A 22,514-nucleotide genomic window follows, 5' to 3' on the forward strand; every position below is an offset into this window, starting at 1 on the left:
TCATTTTTATGAAAAATTAAAATTTTAATATTACAATAATCAAGCATTATTTTTTAAACTAATATAAAAATAAAGCACTTTTGTTTGTAGAAGAAAGTTCACAACAGAGAACTATTTATATGATGCTTTAAGCTGAAGGCTCAAAAAGAGATGATTCAATAGATACTGAGGCATTGCCTCAACTGTATTATAGGGCACAGGAAGAGGGCTACAACTTGAAGGCCTTAAAAATTGCCATTATTCTAATTTCATTGTCTTCAAAGCAAGATCTTCTTTTGAATGTGTGTTTGAGTTCTCTATTGGCTTCATTAAAAAAAAAATTATGATTGACCATATTTAACATACTGTAGGCTTCTTGTGTGGTAAGTGTCCCATCTTCACAACCCGAGCATTGAGCTAAAAAATGAAATTCATCAAGCTACCTCTTCAAAGAAGATTTAGGTTTCTCTATCGATAAGCTTGCAACTTCATGCACATTGTAATTGTCCAGTTTGTCATTGAATTGATCTCTTAGGAATTCAACAGCCATGAATGTAAGAGCAGAGGCTGGAATGTACCATGTGATACGCGGGATGCTTCCTCTGAACATTCCCTTCACACCTTCAGTCTTCCAGATTTTACTCATCGCATCCAGCCAGCCATTGTAGCTGATAGTTCACAATGTTATAACAAAATCAGAATCATATAGCACCACAGAGGGTGTTGTAAGCATGATCATGAAAAAAAAAATACGCATGAGGAAAGTGGGTCATGCTTTGCAAATGCAGAAAGAAATAAGATACCGAGATGGTGAAAAAACAGTCAACATGCTTAATACATGTGGTAATTTTGGTTAGATAATATGATACTGATTACGGTTAAAGTATGCCCTTAATCAAAGTTCCTACTCCTGGTACTACCAAATTAATCTCACAAGGAACTGAAATTAAATTTTCGATGCTTCAGAAAATTTGATGTCATAACTATAGCTCATTAAGAACAATGTTATTCTAAAAGATGTAACAGTTGATACCTTGTGGATGATCCCTGAACTTGTAATCTTGTTTTGATTACATCCAAAGGAGTTGTAAGGTATGCACTAAACCCTGCACATCATATCGAATTATTAACTGCATTTGGGCCACGACAAATTCTGAGTTCAATCATTAAAAAAAGAAATTAAAAATGCATGATATAGGATGAAGCAGAAGCAGGAAACTTACCACCAGCCAATCCTCCTAATACAAGTCCCTCCATGGTACTATCAATATGGAAATTAGGAGCCCACTTTCGCCTCACTTTCTCTGTCTCATCTTTCAGGCCTTCATAGAACATAACCTGCAGAGTTCAAATGACAACAAAAACAAGGTCATTAATTCCCCTTACAATTGAATCTAAAGGTGCACATTGGGTGAACATATGCTAGGACTCTTTCATAGGAATTCTGTTCTCAAAATGATGATAGTTCAGCATATAAAAAAGGAAAATGATGTCAATACTCAATAGTCCGTTCCCTCCATTGAGGCACAGAACTGATCAACCTGGTGATTTACATTATGCATACAGAAAAGCAAACATATAAATGCCGAGAAATTAAAAGCAATCTAAATGATGAGCTCATTTTCTATCCATGGAGAAAGAAAGTAACCAACAAGGGCCAAGCAAACACAACAAGCACAATTCGCAATATTACATGCGAAAAGGGGAGGGATCACAATGGTCTGCTCAGTTAATTGTGTATTGATGACATAAGACTTTTCAATTGAGCATTTACTGACTGTAGACGCAGCAGCACATTTAAAAGAAAAAGAGGAGTTGGGAGGCGAAAGAAAAGAAACAGATGAAAGCAATGAAGGGTACGTTGTATAGGCAAGACCTTGATGATCATTTTCCTCACCTATTGGTCGAACCTTAAGATCAACTGTTTTTCTTTCTAAAGCATGGATAATAAAAATAAGTTATTATCAAACTGAAATAAAGTTAAAATGACTATAATAAATAAGAATGTAACAGCAAACTTAGAATAAACAAATATACCACATGCAGCTCAATCTAAAATAATTTACATACCATAAGACCAGCAAATGGCACATCCCTTGCAATTGTGGACCAGTATCTGAAAAGGAATGGAAAGAAGAATGAAATTCATCAACAGCCCTAAAATTTAGAGTACTCCAGATTTCAGAAAAACTAACTTATTCGTAAGATTAAAATCACTTTGTTCAGCATAGCAATTAAGGAGACATGCCGTTAGATGCCCTGCATGCTGAACAGCAAAAGGAATAGGGAATAGAGGGGAGACATAAAGAAAGGGGACCCAGGCTATCTAAAATGCAAGTTTCTATAAACTCCTTCAAATGATAGAAATGTTAAAATCAGAAGTGGCAGATAGTCCAATATCGAGTATCACTGTATGTAAATTAGGCATGTATATGAGCATATGTGGTCGGAGTTTGGACAAAGGTATTTGTATGCATGTGGATCCAAGTGTTTATCTAACACTAAATGATAATATAGAAAGAAAGAAATATTCACCCAGCATATAATCCCTTTAGCCCTTGCTCTTTCCATATTGAACGGGCAGCTTGGAACATTCCTGTGTAATAACCATACATTTGTGCGCCAGATTTCATTTGCATTTTGTCTTTCATGATAGCAGAATTCCAAGATGTTCTAGAGCCTTGAATCTGCATGCGTTGCTTCATCACTTCACATGGAACATATACAAAAGAGCCAAGTGTATCACCTGAAAATAACCAAGTGTATGGATCAGCACAAGTTGATCATGAAAGTGGACCAAAACATATAAGACACAAGAAACCAATTTTAAAAGTGAGCAATGACTAACATGTTAATCTCATCAGAGTCATAGCTATTAAGCAAGAAAATTAGATGAAATAATATTACTAAAAAAAGATAAATTTCCAAAACAGCTTACCAACAGCACCAGCTATAAAATGAGTCCAGTGACTCCCAAGATTAGGATGTGATTTTTCAATCCATTTTTTAGAGGACTCTATTAAACCAAAGTATGTTGCTCCAGTTGCAAGAGATCCAGTAATTCCAGGAGCTATACCCCTATAGAAACCTATAAATGTGATCAATCAAGATGAAATATATAACAACATTGTGAATGTATAACACATATTAAAAAAAAGCCACAAAGTTTAAGCCAAAATTATGTTACATATAGTATATAATTAAATCAAAAATATTAGAAGCGATGGAATATACCTCTTATGCCATCTGCAACCCAAACAGTTCTAACCATCTGCACTATACTCTTTTGACTCTGCTAGTAATAGAAAAAAAAAATTATCAACAAATAAATACTCCGAAACACATGTAAATCGAGTAGAAAATTATGTCATCATAATACCCGACTTCCAGTAAGAAGAGCTTGACTTTGAATTCTTGTCTTTATGGTATCAATGGGATGCATCATACCCTCTCCGAAAGCTCCAGCTATTGCTCCCCATAAGAACTCTCTCCACACTATATCAAAACAATAAAAATCCATTAACACAATAAAAATTCATAAAAGTATATATATTTGCACAGATTATAATAACATTTTCTATTTGCACAGATTATAATAACATTTTCTTTTTGCAAAGAAACATATTTTTAAATTAATCCTTCTTTTTTCTTTAAAAAAAAAACCCCAATAAATACCGGCAACCAATTGTATCTATTAGGCTAAATTTTTTTTTTTTCTAAATCATTTGGGATTAGAAAACATTTCAAGCACTTTTTTTAAAATCAAACAAAACAAAAAAAGTAGTAAAAATAAAAAAAAAATGTAGAAAATTTACCAAAGAACTGATTTTGATTGAGGGTGGCTTTGTCGGATATAAGAGATAATCCAGATTCGAATTTCATGGAAGTTGATCTGTTATTCGCCATTGGAAGATTGGATGTGAGTTCTGTTTTCCTTTATTCTCTAAACGGTTTTCACTTTCTTACTAGGGTTTAGGTTTTAAAAAATACATTTCTTTCCGGGGTTTAGGGTTTACAAAATACGCTATTTTTTTACCAACTAAAAACTCTTTGTCGCAGGATAATGTAAGGCATGTATTTTAAATAGATAATAATACAACAAATTTAATGGAAGACACGTGTTTTAAATGGATAGTATGTGAAGAATTTAGAACATAATAATGTAAAATACAAATAAAAAGTAATAAATAAAATTTTAATAAAAATTATATATGAATTTAATAAAATTAAAAAAAAATGTTTTTTTATTTTTATGTTGATATAAATTATAATACATAATTTTTCATATAAAATATGATATGGATTATTAATATTTTTATGTTATATAAATATTCAAATTATCAAATTTAAATTAAACTTAATGATTAAAGCGCTGGTAGTGACTTAGCTTGACAAGAGAATAGAAATGAAATCTTATTAATATCGGACTCCAACGAGAGATATGATGGTTAATTAATCTAATTATAAATTTTAAAAATTTTATCATATAATATAAATATATAATAATAATAAATACTTTAATGCCTTTTTTTAACTAATCTTATATATCTTCTTTTAAATGTCCTAAATTAGAGATATAAGTGTCAAATTCATATAGCATTAGTTTTAAGAATAATTTGATTAAAAAACTTGAGACTTGAGGTTAGTCCAAAAATTTTTTTTCCTGTAATTAAATTCAATTATTATTCATTTATGTAATTAGTTTAAAACATTATTTAGACTGAAATCAAGCTCAATTTTGAAATAAAAAAAATCGAGTAAAGCTTCAATTTTAAAAATATGTAAATAAATAATATTTTATTTGTATATGTATATAGCATCAAGAATTTAAAGAGTTGGTAATCTAAAAATGTATTTTTTGTATTGATTAATATAAATAGGGATTAAAAGTGACTTTAATATATATATATATATTAATTTTTTTATTTTTTATAAAATTAAAATTTTATGATTTTTAATGTCAAAAATCATTAAAAAAATAATTTTAAAAAATAAAAAATAAAAATTTTAGATGTTCATTAAAAAATATAATTTTGAAACATTTTCAATAATAAATAAAACGAAAGGAGTACAAAGTTTAAAATCAATTTAACTCATTATTCAAGCAACTCCAACTTTAATTTGCCTCAACAATTAAATTTGAGAATTTATCTAATCTTATATAAATATATAAAAATCATAGCATTTGATTAAAAAAATAACAATCCAATTTAGATAGTTTATATTTTTTACATATGGATGAATTTAAAAATTACCATATTCTCTAAAAAATGTATTTTATTTATTTAAAACATTTTTATTATTTTTATAGCAACATTTTATTATTTAAGAAATAATTAGTTAGACTAAATTAATTACATTTATTACATTCTAAATATTTAATATTTTTACCTTATATGAATAAATTACAATTAATTCGGTCTATAATACAAATAAAAAAACTAAATAAAAAACTAATTACTCATGAATATATTTTCATATTTTCTTATTACTTGTGAAAAATTAAATAAAATTTAATGTAGTAAATTATAAAATAAAAATGAGCCATTTAATCTTATATAAATATATAAAAGTTAAAATCTTAGATAAAAGACGAAATAATCCAACGTGGATAGCTTATATTGTTAACATATAAATGTGTTTAAAGATCACCGTATTCTTTAATAAATGTATTTTATTTATCTAAAATATTTTTATTATTTTTTAATTAGTTATACTAAATTAATTACATTTATTACATTTTAAATATTCAATATTTTTACCTTATATAAATAAATTACGATTAATTTGGTCAATAATACATATAAAAAAATAAACTAAATAAAAAACTAATTACTTATGAATATATTTTCATATTTTTTTATTTCTTGTGAAAAATTAAATGAAATTTAATGCAATAAATTAGGAAACAAAAATAAGTCATTTAATGAGTTGACAATAATGATATAATTAAATTAATGAAGATTTTGTTTTCTTTTTAAAAAAAAGACAACAGATTATGCAATAGTTCAAATTTTGTAATTTTGAAGAGAAAACTGCATTAATTTTATATCTTTTATTATTTTTTACATTAGACGATTAATAATAGTAACTTTTTAACACATTTATGATCATATTTATTGATAATAATATAAATATAAATGTTTAAAAACAAAATTTAAGCAATCGAATTTGACTATTATTCGACTTTCTTTTATTACAATTTTATTGTTATTATCTTATAAAAAATTTATTTTGTAGTCTTTCTTGCTATTATTTTGTAAGTTTATTGAGATTTTACTTATATTTTTATTTATATAATTGCTAGGTTTTTTTTTTTTAAGAATAACAATTTTATCAAATATATATTTTCAGCATAATTCTAATTTATAATTTAAAGGTGAATCTTTGATATTATATATATATATATATATATGTTGAATGTGATGTTGCCAAAAAATATTTTATTGCGATATCTTAATTAACATAGGCTTAATGAATTTTATTTATTTTAGATATTACTCTATAAAATTATGTTAATTTGCAAGATTTTATAATCAAATGCCAAAGACGATTGATTAATTTGGGTGCTATTATATTGACCGACTATGCATTGATTGGAAGCCAAATCATATTGTAAACAAAATCAACTTAAAATATATAATTGATTATGACTTGACTAAATATCTATTAGTTTTAATTAAAAATAAAAAAAAAATATTTTATAAGTTCTCATTGAATAAAACTTTAGATAATGCAAGAGGTGTCGGCTTGTAATTTTTAAAAATTTTATTAAAAAATTGAACAAATTTCTCTATTTTGTGAAATTTACCATTTATTTGATTTAACAAGTCTTAAAATAAAAAAAAAAATACTAAAACTATTTTGAAACTCTTATACCTAATTTCCTATATTATTTTATATATTTTTTAGATAGATATTCTTAATTCAATTTATTTTTTAGATAGATATTCAATATACCATATCGATATGTCATCAATTCATAATAAAAATGCTAATGGTTTGGTTTTAATGTAAGTTTAACTATTTCAAAATTTAAGATATATATAAGTATATATATATATATGTATTAATATAACTCATTCATCAATTCTAAAAAAACATACATACAATTAAGTTCTAAAGTTAATGTATTTAATATTATACAAAATTTCATCCAATTAATATCAAAATTTATTTTCATATTAATTTTTTAAACACGTAAATTTATATAATTATTTATTTCTATATTTCCATAAAATTAAGTGAATATATACAGTATTAGATTTAAAGTGACAATTATATCTTAAATATTTAATATAAATTCATGACTTAAAAGAAACAGAGAGGTTTTAATTGTTATAAGTAAAATTAAAATTGTTGATTTTGCCTATATCTTTAGAGAAGCAAAGTAGCAAACTATATTGTTGATTCTTTTAAGAAAAATTTGAAGTTAAAAACAAAATTATCTTATACCTATTAGCAATAGACTCTAAAGAGGTTAGGTTGTGTGTATATTTTTTTAGAAATTAAATTGTGTATTATTAGATCTTGTTACAATTGTTTTTTCTATCTATGCATTAGAGCATTCTCTATGAGATTTTTAAATTTTAAAATTTTTGGATTTTAAAAATGAAATTATCTTTTTGAATGAAAAATATATATATCACACTTTTTTTTTATTTTCTACTTTTATAGTTTTATTTTTAATAATCAAATCAAGATTATTTAATAAATTATAAATAAAATGATGATAAAAAATTATTTAGGGTGACTTAAAATTTTTATCAACTATTATCAATATTTTTGTAATCATGAAAATAAAATTTAAATTGTTGTCTAAAATTGTAATTATATTAAAATTTTAAATAATATTATATTACAAAAAATTATGATAGATGCAGTATCTTGTGCAAAACATAAATATAAAACTTTAAATATTCAAATAAATAATATTTTATAATTAAAATTGAAAATTGAAAATTTTTTTTCTTGACTTTAAAATATTGAAATTACATAATATTTTTAAATATTTGATAAAAATCAAAACTTGACTTTTAATATTATAAAAAAATCAATATATTAAATATAATAATGTATTTATTATGTCAATATAACCTTTCACTATTTTACTCGTATAATTTATTTTAAATTAATAATATAATAATTTACATACTCGTGCATAGTACGGCTTAAAACTGGTTAAACTGAATAACTCCAACCCTGCGCTTGACATTACTACTACCAACGAAAAAGAATAACGGTGCAGTAATCAGCGGCGCCGTTTTTGTTTGGTTTCTTTGCATGATCAAATTGGTCCTTGGCAACACGAAGTCCCCATCCCATATTCTTATTCCCTCATTTCAACAGAACACTGACCTGAAGCTAGCCGCAATTCCGTGAAAACGCTCAAAAAGTAAAAACTTTGATCCACGACAGCAAGGACTTTCTAGGGTTTGTCCATATCGGTAAGCGATGGCGATGGCTGCTCTCAGACGCGAAGGGAGGCGTTTCGCCCCTCTGATCTCTCCCCGCCCAATCACCGCCGTCCGATCCTCTCCTCCCGCTCTCTCTCACGAGTACGGATCTCATTTTCTCGATCTTTCACCTTCTCATATTTCTCCGTCTCTCTGTGTATGTATATGTACATATATTCCTATCGCATTTCTCATAATTAACCTGATTTCTGCTTCGATGATTAACAACTCAGCCAAAAAAAAAAGATGTTTTGATTTTTTTTCCCATGTCCCCCTTATCTTTTAGGCCCAAGTGATGCATTTTCTTTTGCTTTCATGGTAACCAGACGGAAATCATTCTATTTCGCTTATTGGAATGACTAGATTTTCCAGTGTTCCTGAAGAAATGAGGCTTTTTATTCTAATTTTGTGTTCATTTTTCCTTAATTTGCTTTTAGAAATGAGCATTTTTTAAGTAATTTTTAATTTATTTATCTGCTAAGGGAAATGAATGCATTAATTTTTAAATGATTTTTTTTTGCCAATGCGATTGATACGCATCTAAAGTTGAGCTAAACAGTTGGTAGCGGTGTGTTTAATAATTTAAATTTTCAAAATAAGGAAAAAGATAAATGTCTAAAAAAAAATTGATTGAACCTTATAAGATTTATAACAAAATTTATAATTTCGCAAATTTCTTTTATGTAATTTGAACTACTAAATAAATTAACTTGGATCGCAGGGATGAGGGTCCTATTGGAGTTCGTTATGTTTCAACTCAAGTTGGTAAGAATTGTTTCCATTTTCTCTATTTCTTTTTAATATAATGTTACACATACATGCTTGTCGCGATTTCTTATAGAGTTAGGGTTCTTGGTGAAGGTTATAACTTGGGTGATGATCAATTACTTGTGCAGTTAGAAACAGGATGAAGAGTGTCAAGAGTATTCAGAAAATCACAAAAGCAATGAAGATGGTTGCAGCCTCAAAGTTGAGAGCAATTCAAACTAAAGCTGAGAATTCCCGTGGCCTCTGGCAGCCATTTACTGCACTTCTCGGTGATCTTCCCAGTATGTCCATTAACAAGCCTTTGATATGTATCCCTTTATTAAGCAAGCTCGGTTGAATTTGTTTGTGTTCTCACTGTGTTTTGCTTAATGTTTGTTATCTCAAGTTGTTAACTGTTAATTTGTGTGCTCTTTCATTTATGTTGCACTAGTGTTCTTGTTGTAAATCATATGGGGTCGTGACTTAGTTTTTCATCCTACCCTCTCTACCCAGAAGGTTTATACAAATTTAACTTTGATAATTGATTGATAACAGAATGACTTGAACAGGTTATGTGCACTTTTATGAATGCTTCTTAGTGTTATTTGGTTAAGAATTAAGTGAGTATATCCTTTATAGGCCCTAAGAGTAATATAGGTATATAATTTGTACCAGATGGATTTTGCATTGAGAATACCTCATTGATTTTGTTTATTGGGGGAGTAATCATGATTCTAATTTCTCATAAAATCATGCTGTATGGTGGTATGTGTTTACCTGTTTGGCCTTGCTCTGAATGAATATAAGCTCTAAGGAGGCTCTGGTTATTTATAGAACTGGTTCTGTATTGATATTACCTAGCTTGACTTATTTAATAACTAATATTACCTGGTTCAGGTTGAAATAGAGTGGTGTTCTATGCATAGTGGTGAATAATTAAGTTTTACAAAACTAGAAACTAATAGATTTACTCTCATTCTGAAGGGAAGTGTTATAGCTTTACCTGTAAATTATTTGGTTAATACCTTAAATAACATGCTTTTGAAATTTGCTTAGTTAAGGTTATAGGGTCTTTGCCTATTCACTCTCTTGTTTTATCCTTCTACAATTTATAATATTGTTTAATAATATTTTGCTTATATCAAATGTATATTTTCTTGTCAGCCTTATTTTATTAATATGTATTGTCACAATTGTAGGTGTTGATGTCAAGAAGAACGTTGTTGTGACCATCTCTTCTGACAAAGGTCTCTGTGGTGGAATTAACTCTACATCTGTCAAGATAAGCAAGGGGCTCCACAAGTTGAACTCTGGTATATCTTCCAAGCAACTTAATCTTTTCCGCTTGTTTTCTCTCTTATTTGGTATCCTATTGGATGCTTCTTTTGAGTTAAATATCTTTATTTCCACAGGTCCTGAAAGAGAAACAAAATATGTTATTTTGGGAGAGAAGGCAAAGGCTCAATTGGTTCGTGATTCTAAGAAGGACATTGAGTTGATCATAACCGAGCTGCAGAAGAATCCTTTGAGCTACACTCAGGTCTGTCATTATGCTTTTATCTGCTATTTTCCATTGAAAGAACCTTTTTGTACAAGTTGAAATTTTGATAGCTATATTTGAATGCTGCATTCTTGCTTTAAGGCCATCCTTTGGTCATGCAGGAGCAGGATATTTTGACCTTATATCTTATGTTTTAGTAAATGACTGTTTGTTGACTGGTTCATTGCAATGTAGCGCAGGAAGTGGGATTCTATCATATTAAAAAAAATCTGGTCATATGATGAGCAGAGACCCATAATTATAGCGTTTAATTTGATAATAGAAGATAATTAAGGTTTGTTGGTTGGCTGAGAAAGGAAAGGCTCCATTTTGAGGGCGAAAACACAAATAAAGATTCAACCTACTTGCTGGCCGGGGAAGTGAATAGTAGCCATAGCATTAATTTAAGGTTGGGTTGAAGCTTTGAGGTTGTTTTGGTGTGGATTTGGTTAGACTTTGATAGATTGTAATTCTAGGGTTGAATGGGAATGCTCTAAGGCTGGTTATAATCTGTCAGAGTGTTGGAAAATAAAATCAAGAAGAGGATAATATCTGGGCTTCACACCTCCTCAGTCTTCACATCAAAGGCCTTTAAGGGTTTAACATATAGGGTTAGGAATTTCTTCATGCAAGCCTGAGGAGCATACAGCTGCAAATTCATTTATAATGGTTCTCTATTAAATGAACAAGCTAATGTATTCTACACGTGTAGTTTTTTAGTTATCCTACTCTTGCAATGAGTAAATTTCCAAAGAAGAAACTACCAAAATTGATTGAATAAAGTTATAAACTGCGAAGTAAAACATAATAATGGAATGAAACCTTAAATTGTCCTTTGGTCTCAAATTTTAGGATTTACAACATACAAGAATTACTGGAATACCACACTCATAAGTCCAAGAAAACAGATTTTTTTTTTTAAATTGCAACTATTAACCTAGGAAACATAACATTAACAGTTATTAATATCAAATCTAGCTTAAATAATGCCCCAATTGTCTAACATCAAATAAAGACTGCAATTCTAAATTTTCTTGGAGTTGAATCTTGACTTTCCTCAATCCACCTTCCCCTTATCTTTAATAAATTTCCCTTTTCTGCTCAGTGTTGTAGATTGCAGTTGACTGTGTTAACCATCCATCTCTCTGGATGAACTGGAATTTTCTAATAGAAATGAATCTCTTTTTAATGCACTTTTTCTATTTCTTTTCGCAATACTTACAAATAATTGCACCTTCAGGTCTCTGTTCTTGCTGATGAGATCTTAAAGAATGTGGAGTATGATGCTTTAAGGATTGTCTTCAACAAGTTTCACTCAGTAGTTTCATTTGTGCCAACAGTGTCAACTGTATTATCACCTGAAGTGAGTGTGACTGGAATCATTCAGCTTGCTAGTTATTCTTTTTTCCTGTTTGAATATTGCTCTACTTTAATCTCTGTTTTTCTATTTGGTGATTTGTTCATATAGATTGTTGAAAGGGAGGCTGAATCTGGGGGTAAGCTTGGTGATCTAGACTCCTATGAAATCGAGGGTGGTGAGACAAAGGGCGAAATACTTCAAAATCTGTCTGAGTTCCAGTTCTCTTGTGTAAGTCCTGCTGTTTGAAACGAACGTCCTTATTTCATGTTACTCTGCATGAAAGTAGTATCACCAAGGCATGAACTATGAACAATTGAATATAACATTTAATGAACAAAAGCCCATCTTTCCATTTTGTGAAGTTCTCTTGATATCTTAGGGCTTAGAGAGCTGTATTACAAGAACCTCTTGTTGTGTACTTCTCAGTAATGGAAATTATTTCTATGATTTCATAGATAAACGCTTAATTGGTTAGGTTGCTATGGTTTTGATAGAGCTCTAAATTTCCTTGTTGACCACTGTTGTTGCGAATTCTGCTGACCAGTGTTGCCAGGGCAAGGCTTTTTACTATCTCTGTCTAACCAGTCTGAACAACCAAGTACAAACAGTTGTAGGAGAATTTGAACAACCATGTGCCTGTATTCTTGAGAATGCATAAGCCACCTTATTTTCTTACTAGTAAAAAATCTGTCAAAAAATGAACTTAAGGTATTTTTCGTCCTTTTCTATCTACTGTTATGTGCTGTAATATCTGTAATGTACGATCAAAGGATTCTCAAATTTCTCCCAGGTCATGTTTAACGCGGTGTTGGAGAATGCTTGTAGTGAGCAAGGAGCAAGGATGTCTGCTATGGATAGCTCGAGCAGAAATGCTGGAGACATGCTTGATCGCCTTACTCTTACATATAACAGGTCTCCTCCCTCCCTCTTTCTCATGTACACATGCTTTCATGTGAATCGGTTTCTATAGTTAACTAGTATTTTTAGTCACCTGTGTTGTGTTGAGGCTCGTTTGGTTGTTTTTACTTTTTATAGCTTATGTAGATATTTTTGTGTCGTATTTGTATTGCAGAACCCGTCAAGCTTCTATCACCACTGAGTTGATTGAGATTATATCTGGAGCATCAGCACTGGAGGGTTAATTTGAAAAATTTTGCTGCTAGATTTTTCTATTTTTCTGATGGTCATGAAATAAAATCACAGTGCCCTCCTTTCCTTCAGACTTCATGGTGCTACTTTTTGAATGTTTTGTTGAGCTACTGCAATAATCCCCTAGTGTTAAAACAAAATTCATAACTGGGAATCAAAATTACATTTATGATGATTTCAGCAGTCGTTTGATTCGTTCTTTCTTGAAATATGTACCTGAGTATGCAAAACAGAAATTCCATAATATTGGAAGGCTTTTCCCGTGTAAAATATTCACTTGTATCCCTTGCTCTTTATCACTATTTTCTTCCATCATTCTATTTACCTCTCATCATATGCAATGTAATTATTCTCGGGAAATTCAGATGTTGATACTACTTAGCTATGTCATGCATTTCGGGTATATGAGCGAAAGAGGAATGACAGTCATGTAAACGAGGCATATGTTACGGACAGAAAACTGGTAAATTAGATTGTAAATGGTGTAGGGTGAAGTTTGGCACAAACTAAAGATAGTAAATTATATTCACTATGACTTTGGGATACATTTTTTGGTAAAAAAAAATTGGTGTGAGTGAATTCAGAGTGATGTGTTTGTCATCTTTAAGCAATGAAAAGTCGTACTGAAAAGAACATCAAGGGTTTGAGAGCAGACATGGTCTACTATATTTCTCTGGTAAATTTTATGGGTTCTGCAAGAATGAAAGGATTATTAAACATCGCAGCATAAGGAAAATGTCACGACAAAATGAATTTGAAAAAAAAAGAAAGGGCAAGTTGCATGCTGTGGCAGTTGGAGTCAGCTTATTGAAAGAGTTTTGGTTGTTTGCTTTCGCACAGAAGGCGGAACACTTTTGTTGTGTTCTGAAACTACTGTTGGAGAGTAGGTGATGAATGGTCGTAGTTGTGGGTAAGGGTAATGATGATGCAGGTAAAGGTCGAAGAAAAAGAGGGGAAAATAGTGGAAAATTATGAAAAAAAAAAAAAAAGGGCAAAAGAGAAGCAGATAGAGAAAGGACTGAAAATTCAATTTCAGAATTGGGATGCGTTGTCCTTTCAACGTGATTCCAGCTGACAGCCGCTTCCATTTGCATTTTTATTTGATTTTTTTCTGAATTGGTTTTTTGTTCACTTTTTAAATTATTTTTATAGCTTTTTTTTTTTTTTTAGTTTTGAAATGTTGTGTGTATTTTAATATTAGATAATATTATTTAATACCATGAATTAAATTCTATATTCAGGCAAATTAGGTTGAAATAAAATAAACCTAAAAACAAAAATCAAATAAATAGTCTCAAACTTTTTTATCTTGGTTCCATAGAAGCAAGTGGAAAGATTGAGAAATAAAATCATTTGATATGATTCATTCTCAATAATCATGATATGATATCTTAGAGTGACCTTTTTGTCAAAAAAAAAAAAAGGACATTTACATAGAAAATTCTAAGTATTGTATATGTTATTAGTCTAATATTACATCTATTAATAACGAACTTGAAAATTGATATTTAATATATTAATATATATGTTGACAAAACTTTTAATATCAATTTAAGATATATTTGATATATAAAATTATGATAAAATAAAATAAAATTATAAAAAATTTAATTAAATAATATTATTTTATTTTATATTTGATGTATATAAAAATTAAAATATAATAAATTTATTTATTGATTAAAATTATTTTTAAAAAAATTTATATAATTTAAGTTATTGATATAATTTTTAAAAATGTTATAAGATATATAAATTTAATTTTATAAATTAAAAATAATTTTTTACACTTTAAAAATATTAAATAATCTTATACAAAATAATTAATTTTTTTATAATATTTTTTAAATATAAATAAAAATTAAATATCATTTTTGCTTGTCTATCCAACCTAAAATTAGTGGACATATTGTAAGGAATATAAAATCTAAACGCGGAGAAGAAAATTTAATGAAAAAGGAAAAAGTTTGACTGGCCCACTTCAAAGTTAAATCAGTTTCCTCTGAGTGTCACTTTGAAAATTACCCCAATAAACTCACAGCCACAGTTTCTCTTTTTTGAACAAAGCAGTCAAAAGCGTCATCAATGGCAGTCACAGTTGCTTGCAACTTGCGCATCTACGAAGCCGACTTAAGATCGAAATACCCATCTTTCGATCTTTCTGGTCTCGTTGAACTACGCATCCGATCAAGATATCAACTGCGGATCAAGACTGAGAAAGGACTCCAATTTCTTATTGACGATGTGACCACCCCTGAATTTTGCACCTACTTTGTCATCCCTTCGGTGTTTCTTTTCTTGGAAGTAAGCGAGTTGTATGTTGAGAACATGCTTCTGGACTCAGGGTTCGATGATGGTGCACGCAAATTCTTGGTTCCAAAGATAGCAGAGTTTGCTGTGGGTGTGGCTGAACGAAGGAGGGACGGTAAACTAGATCAAGGGTTCGCCACGGTGGCCGAGATGGGGGTTTTGCAAGCTGATTTTATTGAAAAGCAAGAGGTTTCCAGGATTGCAAGCAACTTGAAAGGGTTTGGAACGTTCGATGTTAACGATGATTCAGACCTTTTCAATGGGAGATCGGATTTTGTTGCAGAAATTGATCATAGTCTTTCTTTATCTTTCTAATGAACAATGTTTTTCCTAAACATTGTAAATTATATAGTGAAAATTCATGTAACTTATATATTTTAATAGTCTGAAAATAAAATTAAAAAAAAAATACAATTGTTGAGATTCAAATCTAAAAATGAATGTCTCTTCTTAATCAACTTAGCCAAACTCTTTGTTCTCAAATAATCCTTATTTGTGGCTTGTAATTTGTCCTATCATCCTTGTTTTTCAAATGCTTGTAGATGTTACCAACTGCATTTGTCTAATTTGTCTTGATTTCGAGCTTGTCCGAAAGCCATGTCTGTCTCACTTCATGATAATTCCTGAGTATGCCCAAATCTTTTTCTTGGGTTCTTTTATTTTTTGGGTTATTTTATGTTTTAAAAAAATCTATATGAAATAATTATGTTACATTAGAATTTTTTTATTTAAATTATATTATATAATTATATCATTAAAAAAATTTATTTATTATAGTTCACATATGATAGTAAATATTAATTTTAATAAATTAATTATTTAATAATAAATAATTAAAATTTTTAATGATATAATTATATAATAGGATTTGAATAAAAAAATATGTGTTGATATAACATAACAATTTCACACAATTTTTTTTCCTTTTATGTGTTGAGCTTCCTCAAATTCTTAAGCAGATCCCACGAAGAATTGCCTTAAATTTTGCATAATAATTGGACTTTTTTTAGGACTTTTTGTCCCCAATTACGCAGTTAAAATGCTATCCAAATATATTGGCACGAGAAATTAGTCCTTAGAATTTGTCTATTTCAAACTTATTTAAAAAAGAAAAAAATTTTCATATAAAGGTGTCGGGTCAACCCGAATTCTAAACCCAATTCTCTTGGGTCTTCACCAACCCTGTGTTAGGATGTGTAAATTACTCCTAAAAGAGATGCATATTGGTAATTTGGATTATTAGTTGTTGGCCGAGGAGAGAGGGCGTAGTGAGCAAAAAGGCCCTCCAACAACTTGAGCGAAAATACTAACAGAGCGGAGAGATCAGAAAACATAGAATCAAAGAGAAAGCCATCATCACTCACGAACAAAGCTTTGCGAAAGCTACAAAATCTTCTGCATTCTTAAACGACAACAGTAAGCTTCGTTTCGTGTCCTTTTTCTTTTCCTTTTTGGGTTCTTCATTTGTTACTTTCTGCATGTTCTTGTGTTTTATTTTTCTCATTCTTTCTTTTCGGTGATAATTCTATTCTCTGTTTCCGTTGATTTGGTTTGCTGAGAAAATGAGAGAAATTTGCTTTGTTGTGCTGGAAAATTCTCTCGATCTGGGTTGTTGTTCATGTCTTGTGTTTTTTTATATATTATATTATTTTTTAAAAAATGGGTTGTTATGTTTCTGCTGAATATGGCTAGTTTAGTGTGTTATCTGATTAAATTTTGATTCTTTATGCATTGGAAGATTTGTGCATTACTGTTTTGGATTGTTGGAAACGGATAATTTTGATGGAAGGCTTGGCAAGTTCACGAATCATCCCAATTCAAGCTTCTAGTAGACGGCATTTCTCTGCTTTTCTCCCTACATTTTCATTGCAGTTAAGGAAAAACTTGAATAGCTGTCAAATTTGGATGATGAAACGTCCTAAGTCGTTGGATCCCATTGCTGCATCGGTTCAACCATTAGAAGCCTCAACTACTGGCCACTTTGATAATAAGCAGCCTTCCAAAGGTTTTTGTTATCTATAGCTCAAGTGATCTTATATTACCTTAGTTGAGTTCCCATGGTTTTTGGTAGAAAACAAGAAATGGTTTTAAATTCAAACTTAGAGTGGTTTTTGAATTTTATGAACTTCAATGATGAATGCTTGAACCTGGTTAGGGATTTAATTTGGTCAGTTTTTTAAATTAACTTTTCAATGTCTTGTAATAGTAATAGTGGTTGCTTTTATTGATAGTCACCTTTATTTTTTTTCAGAGGTTCTGGAGCTGTGGAGAAGTGCTGATGCTGTTTGCTTTGATGTGGATAGCACGGTATGTGTAGATGAGGGCATTGATGAACTTGCTGAATTTTGTGGGGCTGGAAAGGCTGTTGCAGAATGGACTGCTAGGTTGGCTGTCCACATTTATTTTGAGTACTTCAATTTCTTTGATGTTGTAGATCATAGACAGGTGATTCTGGTTTTGATTGGTATTTGGTAGAGCAATGGGTGGTTCTGTTCCTTTTGAGGAGGCCTTGGCTGCCAGATTGTCTTTATTCAAACCTTCCCTGGCTCAAGTCCAGGATTTTCTTGAGAAAAGGCCCCCAAGGTATGAGGCTTATACTTTACTGTCTTGACCTTGATATCTTCTTCATATCACTATGATGCTTCTGAATTATGGATAGTTTTTAGAGTTGGATTAGTACATTGGGCTAAAAAGCCATGACTTGTTTGAACCTTATAATGTTCATGCAGCCATATGTTCAATATTTGCTTTAAATATTGTGACATCTTTTTATATTTTGTTTTATTTTTAAAGTTTGCCAGGTTGCTCTTGATGCCAGCAAAATAAGTTTCATTTTAGCTCCTTCATTATTTTATTGTTGTTATATTATAACCAACAAAATTTTGCAGTTCCTAGTCGAGCACCATTGTCTCTAAAACATCCATCTTAACATTTAACCAAGTTCTTACATATTTCAGAACCTTAATCCTAATGTTTCGTGGCCAACCGCCTAACCAGGTTACCGAAGTTAGGGTTTTGGAATAAAAATCTAAGTTTAATTAATATACAAACATGAATTGCAATGTTACAAAATTACATGACCAGTGCTTCTCATTTTAAGATTTTGATATTGCGATTCATATAATGGTCATTATTCGCCAAAATTTCAGATTAACTTGCATAATACTTGCCCCCTGGATAATGGCTTTCTTGAATGTTGATAGGTCAACATTTAGCAATACTCTAAACCAAAACTATGATGTTCTCCAAGAATATTATTACATAAAAATAATTATGGAAGGGTATCAACACCTTGATGAATAAACCATTTTTGAGTTGTATTCTTTCTGTTACAATATCCCTTTGTGTTTGCCTTATTTTTTTGTCTTGTCCTCGACATTATGATTGCCAAATAATTCATGAGGCATTCTGAAAAAGAGCCATGTTCATTATTCTTATTGATCTGTAGGGTTTCTCCTGGCATAGAAGAATTAGTCAAGAAGCTGAAGGCTAGGAATACCAACATTTATCTAATCTCTGGGGGCTTCCGCCAAATGATCAATGTATGCAACTATTCTTCTAAACACTGGAAAGACCATCTATGTTCTACTTCTTTCTGTTAAGGCATTCATGTGGATTTTCGTTTTTCTAATTAACTTTAATAAATATAGATCTGAAATCACTTCTAATATTTTGAAGGTATTGAATATCGAAACTGGAAAACATGAGGCTTGTGCCTAACAATTAAACACAAAGTGGCAATCCTTACATGACATTAAGTCCTATACAGACAGCAGATGCTTACTTGGGAAAAACCTATTAGATTTAATACCGTTTAAGTATGATACTATCTCTGGAAAGAACATTATGATTTCCTGTTCTTTAATTCTTTAAACGTGTTGAAGCCGAGGGAAATCAGTGCTTAAGAGAAAATCCTAAGCCTTAAATACCTTCATTTCTAATGCTTAGATGGGTAATGCTGTTTTACAAATAAACAATGTGGTAAATGATCTGATGTTCTGCTTTATGAGTTTAGAGTGAGTACACAGCATGTCGGTTCCTTACTAATGAAAGAGGCATGTCATTGGATGTTAATAACATCTTTGCAATGATTAATGGGCTACTCCTGTCAGAAGATAGTTAATTGAGATTTTTTTTTTTTCTAGCCTGTTGCATCAATCCTTGGAATTCCACAAGAAAACATTTTTGCCAATCAACTGCTCTTTGGAAGTTCTGGGGAGTTCCTGGGGTTTGATGCTAATGAGCCTACTTCAAGGAGTGGAGGAAAAGCTGCTGCTGTTCAAAAAATAAGAAAGGTGAGTCTTCTGGCTGCTTTTTGTATTGGCTGGCCAAAAATTAGATTACTGAGTCTGATTAAAGAAACTTTCCAGGTTAAGGCATACAAGGCATTAGTCATGATTGGAGATGGTGCTACTGATCTTGAGGTTAGTAAATTCATCTGAGCCTCTAAATATAGTTAATCTTTATTTAAGGGTTTGAGAGAAGTTCATATTTAAACACATATTTAAACCTTCCCTCCGACTGGCATTTCTGTGCATGTTAAGAGTTAGATCCTTTCACGTTCAATGTGCTTTAAACGGCTTTATAAAGTGTCTCGAACAGACCTCTGTATCCGCGTTGTTTGGAAAGAGAGTGTAGGAAAACTGCTATAAGGCTGTTCAATGCAGAAGGGCCATTTCTGATTTTATTTACTGATATCTTCATTGCATTTTAGCTGCATATCATCTAATCTAATTCAATGGGATTTTCACATTTTCTCTTATTTTCACCATTTTGCTTCAAACATAGGCTCGTAAACCAGGAGGTGCTGACATGTTTATTTGCTATGCTGGTGTTCAACTTCGGGAGGCTGTTGCAGCAAAAGCCGATTGGCTGGTCTTTACTTTCACAGATCTTATAAATGCCTTGGACTAGCTTCTTTGCTTTCTGATTTCTATCCTTTTTTCTGGTTACAAGTTTCATGCACGTGCGTATTACGCATGCATTCTTAACATTTGCTATGCCTTAAGTGTATAAAACTCAAAAAAAAAAAAAAATGAAGAGTGGTTGTTTGAGGAGTTTTATTATATAAAAGAAATTAGATTGTAATCCATGTGATGTATCGAATAATTTTATTTATTTTAAATGTATATACATATAAATTAGTTTTCTTTTACTTAAATGTTTGAAAAGATAATTTTTATTTGATACAAAGTAAGATAAAATAATATAATGAATTTTTTAAAAATTCAAATAAATTTAATATTTATAATTTTAAAACATATTGAAGATTTTTATAATTAAATAATTTATAAAATAAGGTTATTTGATAAAAAATTAAAATTAATCGGATAAAATTTATATTTCAAAATTTTAATATTAAAAAAATATTTTTCTAGATTAACTTGATTTATATTTATAATTTGAATAAATTTAAAATTTGAATAAACTTAAAATTATTCAATTTGTAATTAAAATAAGTTATGCTCTTTAAAAACCATCTTACATGTAATTTAAATAAATTATTTATATAAGCTTTCATGTGATAAATTTTATTAGGTATTTATGAATATTATAAAATAATAATATATAGATATGCAAATAATAGATTAATAAAATAAAATAAATCATAAAATTATAAAATTTATTGATTCACAAATATTCTATAAATCTATTAATTTATTTTTTATAATAAATTCTTAGCAAACAAGAGAGTCAAGCTTTGTAGGAAAATTTTTTTTCATAAGCAATTAAAACAAGTCAATTTATATAGTATTATAGCAGAAATTAAGAAAAGATTATCCCAAATTTTAAACGAAACACAAAAGGGTTAAGATTACTCATATACAAAGACAAAAATAAATATCATGAGTTCATGACTTTGGATGTATTAATATACTAATGATGAGCTCTGATCCTTAGGGATTATAGCTTTTTTTTTTTTAATAATATCAAAGCACAGAGATCAGTCAGTCATTCTTATTATGTATTCTCATTTCTTATTTTTAGAAAATTAGAAAGTGATTAGTTCTTTTCAATGGCATATCAGATGTACCTGCCTTCTGCCTTTTGTTTTTTGCCTTTTGCAAAAGATGCAAAGAAAGGCAAAAAGGCCAAATGGGAAAAAGGCTAAAAAATTCTTTAAAATCCATTGGAGAGGTTCTATACATACCAGAAAACTTTTATAGATTTCAATACTTCTTTTAGTAATTTATGTATCTTTTAATAAATTATATTTTTAATCTTTTACACCCCTTTTACCAATTTTCTTTTTTGAAATTAAAAACCTTAAATTAATTAGTTTACAAATCATAAAAATTTGAAACAATTTTTAGATATTGTAAAAATAGATAGCAAAATAAGAAACAAAATTGAAGGGGAAGCAGCTCGAAAAAATAATTCGTTCAAATTTATTTTGAACTGAAATTTTGATGTTTACAGAAATGAATATTGTATTATTAGATATGTATATTCGATATATTTTGTTATAATATAAAAAATACATGTTAGGTAGTACAATATTGATTTTGGATATACATATTCAATAATATAAAATATGTTTAAATATGCATATTTAATAACATAAAAAATTTTCAAATATATATATATATGTATATATGATAATATAAAATTAATTCTTGTATCTTCCCCTAATGATATTATTATAATTTTTTAACATCTTGTAATAAGTAGACCAAATTGAAAATCGTATCGATGGAGTGAAATCAATGATAAAAGAATTTAGATACTATACAATTGCATGGATTCAGTTACTAAAAAAAAGGTAAGGTTATGTTTTGAACCTCAATTTCACATTCCAAATTTACCCAATTTTTTTTTTTATAATATCTTTTATAAGCCCTAGATTATTAAAGGAAAATCTAATCTAATATTTGAATTAAAAATGTTTGATAAAGTATCACTCTTTTTCTTCTCATCTCATCTCTTTTCCTCTCTTCTCAATTCCTCTCTCTCTCTCTCTCTCTCTCTTTTA

The 22,514-nt window shown here is 29.5% G+C and overlaps 3 protein-coding genes across 3 annotated transcripts; 2 read left to right on the forward strand and 1 right to left on the reverse strand.

The window, feature by feature from the left end:
- Window positions 1-397: 397 nt before the first annotated feature.
- Window positions 398-4,036, reverse strand: LOC111291312 (Mitochondrial substrate carrier family protein). The gene is given in 10 exon segments (XM_022882976.2): window positions 398-431; window positions 434-647; window positions 1,013-1,085; window positions 1,203-1,317; window positions 2,050-2,095; window positions 2,515-2,725; window positions 2,918-3,067; window positions 3,214-3,271; window positions 3,359-3,474; window positions 3,795-4,036. Coding segments are annotated over 10 exon segments (1,092 nt in total). The 5' UTR covers window positions 3,886-4,036; the 3' UTR covers window positions 398-413.
- Window positions 4,037-8,183: 4,147 nt separating this feature from the next.
- On the forward strand, window positions 8,184-13,513 carry LOC111290759 (ATP synthase subunit gamma, mitochondrial-like). The gene is made up of 9 exons (XM_022882222.2): window positions 8,184-8,537; window positions 9,157-9,200; window positions 9,332-9,484; window positions 10,382-10,495; window positions 10,595-10,722; window positions 11,963-12,085; window positions 12,191-12,310; window positions 12,873-12,994; window positions 13,155-13,513. The coding sequence occupies exons 1-9, from the start codon at window positions 8,434-8,436 to the stop codon at window positions 13,222-13,224; spliced, it is 978 nt and encodes a 325-aa protein (XP_022737957.2). The 5' UTR covers window positions 8,184-8,433; the 3' UTR covers window positions 13,225-13,513.
- A 3,261-nt stretch (window positions 13,514-16,774) lies between these two features.
- On the forward strand, window positions 16,775-20,696 carry LOC111289798 (phosphoserine phosphatase, chloroplastic-like). The gene is made up of 8 exons (XM_022881120.2): window positions 16,775-16,957; window positions 17,280-17,546; window positions 17,793-17,925; window positions 18,017-18,124; window positions 18,990-19,083; window positions 19,687-19,836; window positions 19,912-19,965; window positions 20,330-20,696. Exons 2-8 carry the CDS (start codon window positions 17,324-17,326, stop codon window positions 20,453-20,455), a joined length of 888 nt encoding a protein of 295 aa, XP_022736855.2. The 5' UTR covers window positions 16,775-16,957; window positions 17,280-17,323; the 3' UTR covers window positions 20,456-20,696.
- The last annotated feature ends 1,818 nt before the right edge of the window (window positions 20,697-22,514 follow it).

The sequence above is a fragment of the Durio zibethinus genome, chromosome 11 (assembly GCF_047325235.1).
Source record: "Durio zibethinus cultivar Kanyao isolate XHJ-2024 chromosome 11, ASM4732523v1, whole genome shotgun sequence".
Classification (NCBI taxonomy): Eukaryota; Viridiplantae; Streptophyta; class Magnoliopsida; order Malvales; family Malvaceae; genus Durio; species Durio zibethinus.